The sequence below is a fragment of the Bos indicus genome, chromosome 7 (genome assembly GCF_029378745.1).
Source record: "Bos indicus isolate NIAB-ARS_2022 breed Sahiwal x Tharparkar chromosome 7, NIAB-ARS_B.indTharparkar_mat_pri_1.0, whole genome shotgun sequence".
Taxonomy (NCBI): Eukaryota; Metazoa; Chordata; class Mammalia; order Artiodactyla; family Bovidae; genus Bos; species Bos indicus.
The window spans coordinates 60638338-60650595 of record NC_091766.1 but is presented as its reverse complement, the minus strand read 5'-3'; the positions used below and the strand labels follow the sequence as shown (position 1 = coordinate 60650595).

General features: G+C 42.5%; 1 protein-coding gene across 3 annotated transcripts in view; it reads right to left on the bottom strand.

The window, feature by feature from the left end:
• ARHGEF37 (Rho guanine nucleotide exchange factor 37) overlaps positions 1-12258 on the bottom strand; it is a 57130-nt gene that overhangs the window by 25587 nt on the left and 19285 nt on the right. For all 3 annotated transcript variants that reach the window (XM_019965220.2, XM_019965221.2, XM_070793840.1), the window contains exon 4: positions 3807-3954. In XM_019965220.2, the coding sequence (XP_019820779.2) occupies positions 3807-3954 (148 nt within the window). The remainder of the gene's footprint in view (positions 1-3806; positions 3955-12258) is intronic.

The window sequence follows — 12258 nt, the reverse complement described above, 5'->3', positions numbered from 1 at the left end:
AGAATGGCTTCTGACTCTTTTTCGCTTATAAGCATGTGATTGCTACTGCAGCGGTGCCCAAGCATTTGCATACATTACATTATACATATTATATATTACATATGTAATACATATTACATTATTAGAAATTACCTTTTATTTCTCTTTTAATTATAGCTAAGCCATTATGTTTATTTTTTCAATTATGTATATGGGCAGGAGTATTTTTTTCAGAATGTAACTCAGGATAATAAATTTGTTATAAAAAGGGAGCACTGGGACTGAAGGAGCAGAGAACTACAGTGTGGTCTTAGGGAAGCATAATCCCTTCCTAACCAAGATAACTACCATAGCTATGGTCTTACTAGGGAATTACTGAGTATTACCTGCATGCAATGAGTCTACATGCAATGAGAAGGCAATGGCACCCCACTTCAGTACTCTTGCCTGGAAAATCCCATGGACAGAGGAGCCTGGTAGGCTGCAGTCCATGGGGTCGCTAAGAGTCGGACACGACTGAGCAGCTTCACTTCAATGAGTCTACATCCCCATGAGCTATTGCTTTTACTCCCACTCTACATGTAGGGAAACTAGGTTCTGAGACACTAAATGGCTCCTGCCAAGGTGAATAAAGAGCAGAGAGCTTGATTCGTTGCCAGGCTGCCTGGCGCCAAAGCCCATGAGAAATGTCTGGCCTAGTTGGGAAAGACCAGAGTGCAGAAGATGTGACAAAGAGCAGCCTCTGTGCCAACTAGGGGCCCCACACAGTGCTTCTAACATGTCTGAACTAGATGCCAATATTTAACACTGCGGAGACTTACATCAAAGCTTCTGGTTTCTCTTGAAAGATCAGAGGATCTGGCCACAGTGGAATCATATTTCTACACAGCAACTGAGGTAGATGGTTTACAAAAAAATGGCTGCAATTACTTTACTCTCTGTATCTATACCCTTTGAACATGACGTTGAAGCTTCTCCCACCAAGAAGTGGGGACTATTTTTCCACCTCCCGAGCCTGGCACAGCATGCCAGTTCTAAGCCAAGATCTCAAAAGGCAGAGCTGAGTCAGCTTGTGTGTCCCACGTTCATAGGAAAGTCCAGCCAGCATCAGCAAAGCTGACCTATGGTTGATCACAGACATGTGAGGGAGTTCAGCCAGGACTAGAAAAATCATTTACTGAGTCCAGCTAAATTGCTATCATGCACAAATGTGACCTTGAGAAATATTTGCTTTAAACACATTTTGGAGATGATTTATATTTTAAACCACTATATTTGGGGTGATATGCTATAGCAAAAGCTACTTGATGCAACAGTGATCAGCTGAGGCTGGGCTGCAGCTACACTCTATACAGGGACTGCTGGCTCTGATTTGCCACAGCCTCCATTACTCCCTTTTGTCTCACAGCTGGCGTCCTGCTTCCCTCATTTCTGTTACTTGCCTCACTCCTGTAGAAATGTATTTAGTGACCCTTACAAAAGCCTAAGTTTGTAAGATCCATGAAGGGATCAAAGGAATAAAAGAAAATGAAAGTAGGCTTTTTTTTTTTTTTAATCATTTATTTATTTTAATTTGGCTGCACTGGGTCTTAGTTGCTGCATGTGGGATCTAGCTCCTTGTCCAGGGATCGAACCCAGGCCCCCTGCATTGGGAGCAGAGTCTTAGCCACTGGACCAACAGGGAAGTCCCGAAAGTAGGCTTTTTTGAAGGCTGGGAGGGGCTAGGACATGGCTACTTCAAAAGAAGGCTTCAGGGGGCACAAGAGCTAAGGATAGATAAGGGAGAGAAGGAAGAGAGATAGCAGGAGGATCCACATGAGATAATGCTAGCTTTAAAGACCAAAATCTACACTCTCTTGGGTGTAAACAGGAAATGCCTAAGTAAGATGAAATAACAATAATAACCTCTGTTCCTCCTATACTATTCTGATTTCCAGAAGATGGCCTTCATCTATCTTCATTTGGTAAGCTTGGGGAAGATATAGCTTTTTTTTGTTTTTGACCATGCTGCATGGCATGCAGCATCTTATTCTCCAACCAGGTATTGAACCTGTGCCCCCTGCATTGGGAACACGAAGTCTTAACCACCGGACCGCCAAGGAAGTCCTAATAGAAGTCTTTTTAAATATATGATGATCCACTTTAATCATAAGAAGATAAATACAAAATGAAACATTACTGAGATGCCATTTTTCACCTATCTCAGTGGTAAATACTCTGAAGTTTCACAATGTACTCTGCTGGCCAGGCTGAGGGGAAACACCTTTATATTTGTTCATGGGAATATCAACCGGTATTACCTTTAGAGTGAGAAATTTTGCAATATTATCAAAATTATTAACACATACTTCCTTTAATCTAGCAATTTCACATCTGGAAATTTAACTTATAGATACTTTTATTTGCACCTCAGTAAAATAATATATGTTCGTGAATAATCACATAGCATTATCTGTAATGCTACAAAGAATAGAAACAAACCAATATCCATCAATAGAGAGCAGTTAAATAAACTGGAACAACCACATGGTAGAAGAATACATAGCCATTCAAAGGGTCATACGTATATATATTGAATTAGAAAGACCTCCAAGATATAACATAAGTGAAAAAAATTATAAACTTTTATAAGAAGATGGGAAAATAAGAGTATATATTTAGATTTACTTGTATAGGTACACGGAGAAGGCAATGGCACCCCACTCCAGTACTTTTGCCTGGAAAATCCCATGGACGGAGGAGCCTGGTAGGCTGCTGTCCATGGGGTCGATAAGAGTCGGATAAGACTGAGCAACTTCACTTTCACTTTTCACTTTCATGCACTGGAGAAGGAAATGGCAACCCACTCCAGTGTTCTTGCTTGGAGAATCCCAGGGACAGGGGAGTCTGGTGGGCTGCCGTCTATGGGGTCGCACAGAGTCGGACACGACTGAAGTGACTTAGCAGTAGTAGTAGTAGTATAGGTATACAGGAACTCTACAAAGATCCATAAGGAATTTAAAAGTGGTTACCTTGACTTTGCAGGTAGTAGCAGCAATTGGATGGATGAAGGGACAGGGGAGATCTTTTGCTTTTACTGTTTAAATTCAGATGTTTTAAAGCTTTTAAACTGTGTTAAGTGTACCTGTTCAAAATTTTAATTTAAAAAATTTATTCTCTACATATCTCTATCCCGAGCTCCCACTCATTGGTGCCAGCTCTGGGCTGCGAGGCCCCTCAAGGCAGTTCTGATCCTTTTCTGTGGGGCAGGACTCCAGCCATCTATAGAAAGGTCTCCTCAGGTGGTGCAAGCCTGCTTCCTGCCACTGCTGCTTACAGCACATGGTTCCCACCATCTCACTGCCCTCCCTATGGTGGGCACAGTGCTGTTCACCAAATGTTTCTGCTTTTCCACCTCTGAACACATGGCTGGAAGGCATGCCCTCCTGGTACTGGATTAAGTCAGGTGATTAGTTCTGGACTCTGAATTATGAGAAGCAATGGATATTACTTCTGGCCTGGAACATTTAGTAACCAGTGTGAGACCCTCCAGAGTTCTTTGTTCCTTACCAAGTCACCAGCCATGTTCCAGACAGTGGCTGGTGTCAGCTTGAGTTCCAGAGTGAGCATGACACTGGGAAGAGCCCCAAGTTAACCCACATTGGAGCATAAGGAAGGTGGAAACCTCATTGGCTGAAACCACTAAAAGAGTTGGGGGTTGTTTGTCTCTGCAGCATAGCCTAGCCCAGCCTGACTAGGACACTCCTGAAAGAGTGTGAGCAGCCCCAAGCTAGGGTGAGACTTTAACAGCCCCTGACCTTGGCATCCATAGGGATCATTCTACTCACAGCACTGCCTCAATGATGCCCTGGATCTCCCGCTGCAGCTCTGGCTCCTTCCGGTAGGTCTCTACCAGCAGCAAGGCCTGTTCGTAGCTGGCACAGTACACTTTATAGACTTGCTCCAACTCCTCTTGGAATTCCAGAAATGCGTTACCTGACAGTGAAAAGGCAACAAGTTCTCAAAAGCGTTTCTGCATGTCCTCTTGCTTAGAAGAGGGAGGCTGTGAGTGACACAGCTAAGCGCTTTAGCTCTGACGTAAGACTGCCTGGCTTAACCAGCACTGTAACCTTGGGCAAGTCACCTCATCTTCCTCAGCTCCCACTTTTTCATCTCACTTTCAAAAGGCTGCTGTAGGATTAAGTGACACAATGATGTAGTATGTGTGGTTAATAAACAGTATCTATAATTACAGCAATAATATTGATAATTCTCACATTTGGACAATGCTTTATAGTTTACAAAACACATTCATGTTATATCTTTATAATTACCATGTATGGCAAGTACAATTCCAAACCCTGTTTACAAAGACACCCTACAGCACAGCATGGATAGTCAAAATGTGGGCTTTGGAGTCGGAGAGAAGTAAGGCCAGATCTCCAGCCAACCCTTTCCCAGTAGCATAGTCTAGGGTGAGTATCTTATCCCTCTGACCCTCCATATTTTCATCTATAGATGGGAATACAAATAGTACTCACCTCCAAGTGTTCACTGGGATGATTAATTTTAAAAATGCACATAAAGCACCTGACACAAACTTCATTTCCCCAAAACTTACCAACTACTTATCTACTGACTGTGTATGAGGCACTCTTCTAAGTTCTTTGAATGAAATAATGACCCTGCCTCATGGGGCTGATATTCTCATGGGGAAGACAGACAATAAATAAATATATTTATTTATATATTACATATGCAAGACGATCCAACCAATCCATCCTAAAGGAGATCAGTCCTGGGTGTTCACTGGAAGGACTGATGTTGAAGCTGAAACTCCAATACTTTGGCCACCTGATGCGAACAGCAGACTCATTTGAAAAGACCCTGATGCTGGGAAAGACTGAGGGCAGGAGGAGAAGGGGACGACAGAGGATGAGATGGTTGGATGGCATCACCAACTCAATGGCCATGAGTTTGGGTAAACTCCGGGAGTTGGTGATGGACAGGGAGGCCTAGAGTGCTGCATTTCATGGGGTCACAAAGAGTCAGACACAACTGAGCGACTGAACTGAACTGAACTGATGCCAGGTAGTGATGAGTACCACAGATTTAAACAAAGCCAGATAGAGAGTTAGAGGTATCACTGTGGTCAAGAATCTGCCTGCCAATGCAGGAGACACAAGAGACGTGGGTTCGATCCCTGGGTTGGGAAGATCCCTTGGAGTAGGAAATGGCAACCCACTCCAGTTTATTCTTGCCTAGAAAATTCCATGGGATAGAGGAAACTGGCAGGCTACAGTCCATGGGGTCGCAAAGAGTCAGACATGACTGAGCAACTAAGCATACACACAGATCTATTTAGGAAAGACCTCCATAAAGATGTGGATGTTAATCACAGTCCAAAAGAATCCATCCCTGGGAAAGTCTGAGGGAAGAGCAGTGCCAGGCTTAGGGAAGGACAAATACAAAGGCCTTAAGGCAAGTAAATGCCTGACATGCAGGTGACACAGAAGGCAGGTGTGGCTGGAACACAGTGAGCAAGGGCACAAAGTAGAGAAAATAAACAGGAAACTGAAGCCAGATTATGTACGGCCTTGAAGTAAGTGAATACTTGAAGTAAGTAAATACTACACTTACTACTAAGTGTAGTAAGGTGTTCAGGCTTTATTCTAATGGTGACAGGAAGTAACTAGAAGGTTTTGAGCAGGGGCAAGAATGATCTAGTTTTTGTTTTAAAAGGATCACGCCCATGCTCAATTTCAATAGCACTTACACTAAAGTTATAACAATACAAGAAAGACCGGCAGTCCCCTGCACACGAATGACACGCCAAGTTGTAACATTCTATATTTTAAAAAAAACAGAAACTTATGAGATTAGTTACTTACTGGGGAGACAGAATGGGATGGAAAGAACAGGGAATGGGGTAGGACAGTAGGGATGAGAGGGGAACAGTGCTTTACTGAATATACCTTCTTATATAGTTCTGATCTTGGAACCCTGGTAATATTTTACATACTCTCAAAATAAACATACAGCTGAGACCAACCAGGATGTGGAAGGAACCCCAAATAGAATACAAACAATAAGGAATGAACCTAATTCTATTACAAATGAATAACATAACCACACTGAAGGGTGTATGAAAAAATTAACATAAGTATTTTGCACAAAAGTACAGGCTAGTAATTTTTATTAAAATATAACATAACCAAAAAAAAAAATACTCTAAGTGACTACTAACTTCGAACACATAAGTAAATATACTGTAGATAATGGCAACCATTTCTACCTGTCACAGAAAGATGCTGCAAATAAGAAAAGAGGAAAGATTAGAATGAACCCTGAGATACTGGACTGGAATTGGAGGTATTAGTAGGAACTCATGGTTTTATGTATTTTAAATATATAAATATAGATGGGCTTCCCTGGTGGCTCAGTTGTAAAGAATCCAACTGCCATTGCAGGAGATGCAGGTTTGATCCCTGACTCGGGAAGATCCCCTAGAGAAGGAAACGGCAACACACTCCAGTGTTCTTGCCTGGGAAATCCCAGGGACAGAGGAGCCTGGTGGGCTATAGTCTATGGAGTCGCAAAAAGTTGGACATGACTTAGCAACTAAACAACAACATAGATGGACAGATATAGAAAGAAATGGAGATATGTGTACATGTGTGTGTTGGTATATATACACGTATTTCCTAAATATCAGCTAAGAGGACCTAGAAGCAATGATACCCGAGGAGTAATAAGCACACCAAAGGTAGGAAGCAGGTTTCCCAGGAGAAAAGCTGATCGCAAGGATAGGGCAGGGAAAATACAAGATGAGCTGAGAACACCTTGTGGTGTCAGAAAGCAAGAAAGTGCTCACACATTGTTAGAGACACATTGAAAGGACGCAGGTGTCAACTGGAAAGAGCTCCCTATGGCCAAAGCTGGTAAAATTTGAGCAAGAAAATGAATAACAATAGTACTGGCTTCTGACTCATGGAATAAAGCAAATATCCATGAGTTTATACTTATATAAAAGTTGAATAAAGAAACGAATGGGTACAGCACAGGGAATAGAGCCAATATTTTATAACTATAAAAAATCAATAACTATAACCATTAAAAATTATGAACTGGTGCCACAACTACTGAAGTCCACACAGCTAGAGCCCATGCTCCACAACAAGAGAAACCACTGCAAAGACAAGCCTGAGCATAACTAGACAGAAGCCAAAAATCACCTCAACTGGAGAAGGCCTGCATAAAGCAATGATGATCAAACACAGCCATAAATAAAATAAATTAATAAAAATTGTGAATCACTATGCTGTACAATTAAAACATATAACACTATAAATCAACTATACCTAAAAATTTGAAAACTAAAAATAACTTTAAAAAATGAATGGAAGGGACATTTCTTGCTTATAGAATAAGAATTAATAAATGTAGGTGGACAGGGGAATTGGGGGCAGGTCAAAGCCTTTGACTGTGTGGATCACAAAAACTGTGGAAAATTCTGAAAGAGATGGGAATACCAGACCACCTGACCTGTCTCTTGAGAAACCTATATGCAGGTCAGGAAGTAACAGTTAGAACTGGACATGGAACAACAGACTGGTTCCAAATAGGAAAAGGAGTACATCAAGGCTGTATATTGTCACCCTGCTTATTTAACTTATATGCAGAGTACATCATGAGAAACGCTAGGCTGGAAGAAGCACAAGCTGGAATCAGGATTGCCAGGAGAAATATCAATAACCTCAGATATACAGATGACACCACCCTTATGGCAGAAAGTGAAGAGGAACTAAAAAGCCTCTTGATGAAAGTGAAAGAGGAGAGTGAAAAAGTTGGCTTAAAGCTCAACATTCAGAAAACGAAGATCATGGCATCTGGTCCCATCACTTCATGGGAAATAGATGGGGAAACAGTGTCAGACTTTATTTTTTGGGCTCCAAAATCACTGCAGATGGTGATTGCAGCCATGACATTAAAAGACACTTACTCCCTGGAAGGAAAGTTATGACCAACCTAGATAGCATATTCAAAAGCAGAGACATTACTTTGCCAACAAAGGTCCATCTAGTTGAGGCTTTGGTTTTTCCAGTGGTCATGTATGGATGTGAGAGTTAGACTGTGAAGAAAGCTGAGTGCCGAAGAATTGATGCTTTTGAACTGTGGTGTTGGAGAAGACTCTCGAGGGTCCCTTGGACTGCAAAGAGATCCAACCAGTTCATTCTAAAGGAGATCAGTCCTGGGTGCTCTTGGAAGGAATGATGCTAAAGCTGAAACTCCAGTACTTTGGCCACCTCATGCAAAGAACGGACTCATTGGAAAAGACTCTGATGCTGGGAGGGATTGGGGGCAGGAGGAGAAGGGGACGACAGAGGATGAGATGGCTGGATGGCATCACTGACTTGATGGATGTGAGTTTGAGTGAACTCCGGGAGTTGGTGATGGACAGGGAGGCCTCGCGTGCTGCGATTCATGGGGTTGCAAAGAATCAGACACGACTGAGCGACTGAACTGAACTGAACTGAAAACGGTTAAAGTGGGTCAACTGTTTGGTGTCAAATAAAAACTAAATTTTCAGTTGTGGGCACACTGTAGTATATATAAAATCAAATGAAATGTTGTACACATGAAACTATTAATATATATTAAGAATATTATAAATCAATTTTAATGCCATCAATCAAGCAATATATGTAGAAGAAAAATAGAGTCCTAACCACTGGGAATTCCCTCTACTTAATTTTTCTGTAAATCTGAAAGTGCTGTAAAAAAAAAAAATGTCTATTAGAGCTATACTATATTGAGACTAAATCAGGAGTAAAACATGGAAAGAGGAATAGCTATTAATAGGCTACTACAGGACTTCCCCGATGGTCCAGTGGATAAGAATCCTCCTTGCAATTCGGCGGACACTGGTTTGATCCCTAGTCTGAGAAGATCCCACGTGTCTTGGGGCAACTAAGCCCATGAGCTGCAACAACCGAAGCCCATGTGCCCTAGAGCCTGTGCTCTACAACTGAAGCCACGCAATGAGAAGCCTGTGCACAACAGAGAGTAGGCCCCACTCTCTACAATTAGAGAAAGCCCACGCAGCAACAAAGACTCAGCGCAGCCAATAATAAATAAATAAATGTTTTTTTAAAAAAGCAAGACTATTTGTATAGTGGTGAGGGTGAAGAGAAACGTATTAGTCACAAAAGGGCAAGTAAGCCACAGACCACAGGAAGCCCAGCTAAGCCTAAAGCCTGCTGATGCTGTGTGTTGTACCTGTGAAATGTACCCGGCCCCCCTTGAGACAGGGAGTAACTGGACTAGCATGGTCCAGCTCTCAGCAAAGGCTCCCACAGCAAGACTACCACCACAGGAAGCAAAACCCCTCCCCAGTGCTGGTCAAGACAATGCTCAGAAAGAACTCCCTCAGGAGAAGCCCCCAGAACAAGGGAGAACGTGACCAGGAAAGACTACCCAAAACTGCAGTCAGGCAGAATGCATAGGATAGGGAGGTCAGCTAGCTGCAGAGATGACCTCACTTGGAGACAGCGTAGCCCTGAAACCTGGGGCGGTTCCCACATTCTTCTCTACTTAGGTTCTTCTGCAGGAATGTGACTTTTGCCAAAGAAACTGCATCACACCAGCATGGCCAGGGGCAGGGGTGTTTCTATAACTGAAGGTGGAGGAAAGCAAACTTCCCTAGAGCATAGAGCAGAGCTGTCCAACAGGCAGGAATACAGGGACACCAAAGACTTATTTCTTCTCCTCTTGTCTTCCTTAGTCACAGATTGGAAAGAAGTCACAGCAGCTAAGAGTTACTCTCAAAAGGCCACTCTACCTCTGGCTGGAGAAATGAGAAAGGGAGGCAGGATGTTGTCTGACGGAGCTGCTCAAATCATGACTCTGCCTTGTCAAGCTGTTTGACCTTAGGAAAGTTACTTAACCTTTCTGAGTCTTGGGTTTTTCTTCAATAAAATGGGGATGATAATGTTTTTGTTCAGTCACTAAATTGTGCCCGATTCTTTGGGACCCTATGGACTGCATGCAGCATACCTAGATCCTCTGTTGTCCACTAATAATAATAATCAATAAGTAACAAGGTCATGAGAATAAAAAGGGCTATTTCATGTTCAGTTCAGTTGCTCAGTTGTGTCCGACTCTTTGCAATCCCACGCACTGCAGCACGCCAGGCTTCCCTGTCCATTACCAACTCCTGAAGCTTACTCAAACTGATGTCCATCAAGTCGGAGATGTCATCCAACCATCTCATACTCTGCCGTCCCCTTCTCCTCCCACCTTCAATCTTTCCCAGAAGTAGGGTCTTTTCAAATGAGTCAGTTCTTTGCATCAGATGGCCAAAGTACTGGAGTTTCAGCTTCAGCATCAGTCCTTCCAGTGAATATTCAGGACTGATTTAGGTACCCATAGTCATGGCTGGCACCGAAATGGGTACTATTTTCATACAGATGGCATGAAACTGAGGCTCAGAGACGAGATGTGGGTGACAGAACCTTGCAAGTCAGATTCCAAAGCCCCTGTTCTAAACCACTTGACCTATAAGCCACGAGCCATATATGACTCCTGGGAACTTGAAATATGGAGAATCCCAATTAAGATGTGCTGTAAGTGTAAATGACACTGGATTGCAAAGACTTTGTACCAAAAAAAGTAGAATGTATCACGAATAAGTTTTATACTAATTACATGTTGAAATATTATTTTGATATATTGGGTTAAATGAGATATATCATTAAAATTCATTTCACTGCTTTAGTTTTTTTAATGGAGCTACTCAATAGTCTTAAGTTAAATTCATGGCTCACACTGCATTTCTTTTAGATAAGACTGAACTAGAACACGGTGCCTTCCAGTGACAGGAGCCCGTGGGGGAACTCCACCGGGAGCTGCATTTGAAATCATTCATAAGAACACGGAACCTGACTCACTTGGGAAGTTCATGCCTGATGTCCAAAAATCTTTTAAAATGCTGTGGTATGGAACTGGGATAAGGGCCTCCCTTGCATAGCTGGGCCTGGGGGCTGAGAGAGGAATAGGAAGAGCTGGTTGAAACCAGCTCAGCCATGATTAAGCACAAAGTTGCACCTAGGAAAACAAAAGCCCGTGTGGATTCTCTGTATCTCTTTTTGGCTAACCACAAAGGGCAGAGGATAAGAAGGCTATTTTCTGTACACTCCGGAAAGGCCAGGGGACAGGCTTGACAAAATGTGGGGGGAGGGGCGGGGAGGATGACACATAAGATGCTCAGTTAAATTTGAACTTCAGATAAATAACGAAAGTTTTAATATAAGTATGTCCCAAGTATTCCATGGGATAAACTTAGTATAATTCAGTAAACTTAGTATAATTTTCATTGTTTATGTGAAATTCAAATGTAATAGGGCATCCTGTATTTTATGTGGCAAATCTATCCGGGAAACAGGGAAGCCAGGGAATGGAGATGTCACCAGGCATGGACCAAGTAGCATCTTAACTTTTTACAGGTTAAGCTGGAAGGCAGAGATGAACAGGTAAGGACTCTTAACAAGGAATTAGTTGAATCTCAAACCCATACCAACAGAAGATGCTGACCTCAGAGTCCCCACATCCCTGGAGCATCTTCAACCTGAGGCTGTAACAATTTCTACTCAAGGGACTTCCCTGGTGGTCCAGCGGCTAAGACTCTGCACTCCCAGTGCAGGGGACCCGGGTTTGATCTCTGGTCAGGGAATGAGATCCCACATACCTCAACTAAGAGTTCACATGCTGCAACTAAAATCCAGTGCAAATAAAATGTAATAAAAAATCTCACTCAAATAAGTGGTCACCATTAACAGAAATATAGATAAAGTGATAAAAGGTAAAAATATTACCTAGATACTGTTAAAAAAAATCTCGTTCCTTAATTTTGTATTCCTCTATCATTTAAAGGAAATAGTCGGGCTTTCCTGGTGGCTCAGTGATAAAGAATTCACCTGTCAATGTAGGAGACATGGATTCAATCTCTGGTCTGGGAAGATCCCACAGGCCATGGAGCACTATGCCTGTGCATCACAACTCCTGAGCCTGCACCCATCTACCTTTCTGAGCCCATCCACCTTTGTCCTCTGACTCCACCTGAAAACATAGAAGTTTCATTAAGCAGCCCCAGAACAGGAGACAGGAAGGGGCTGCAGAAGTTTGAGGTTTACACCTACTCATTCCTCCTCCTTTATGTCTGGTCATCCTAACTATTTCAGAATCAGGAGTCCACCTCCATCTCTCACCTAGGTGAAGGTAAAACCACCAGCTGATCTCATT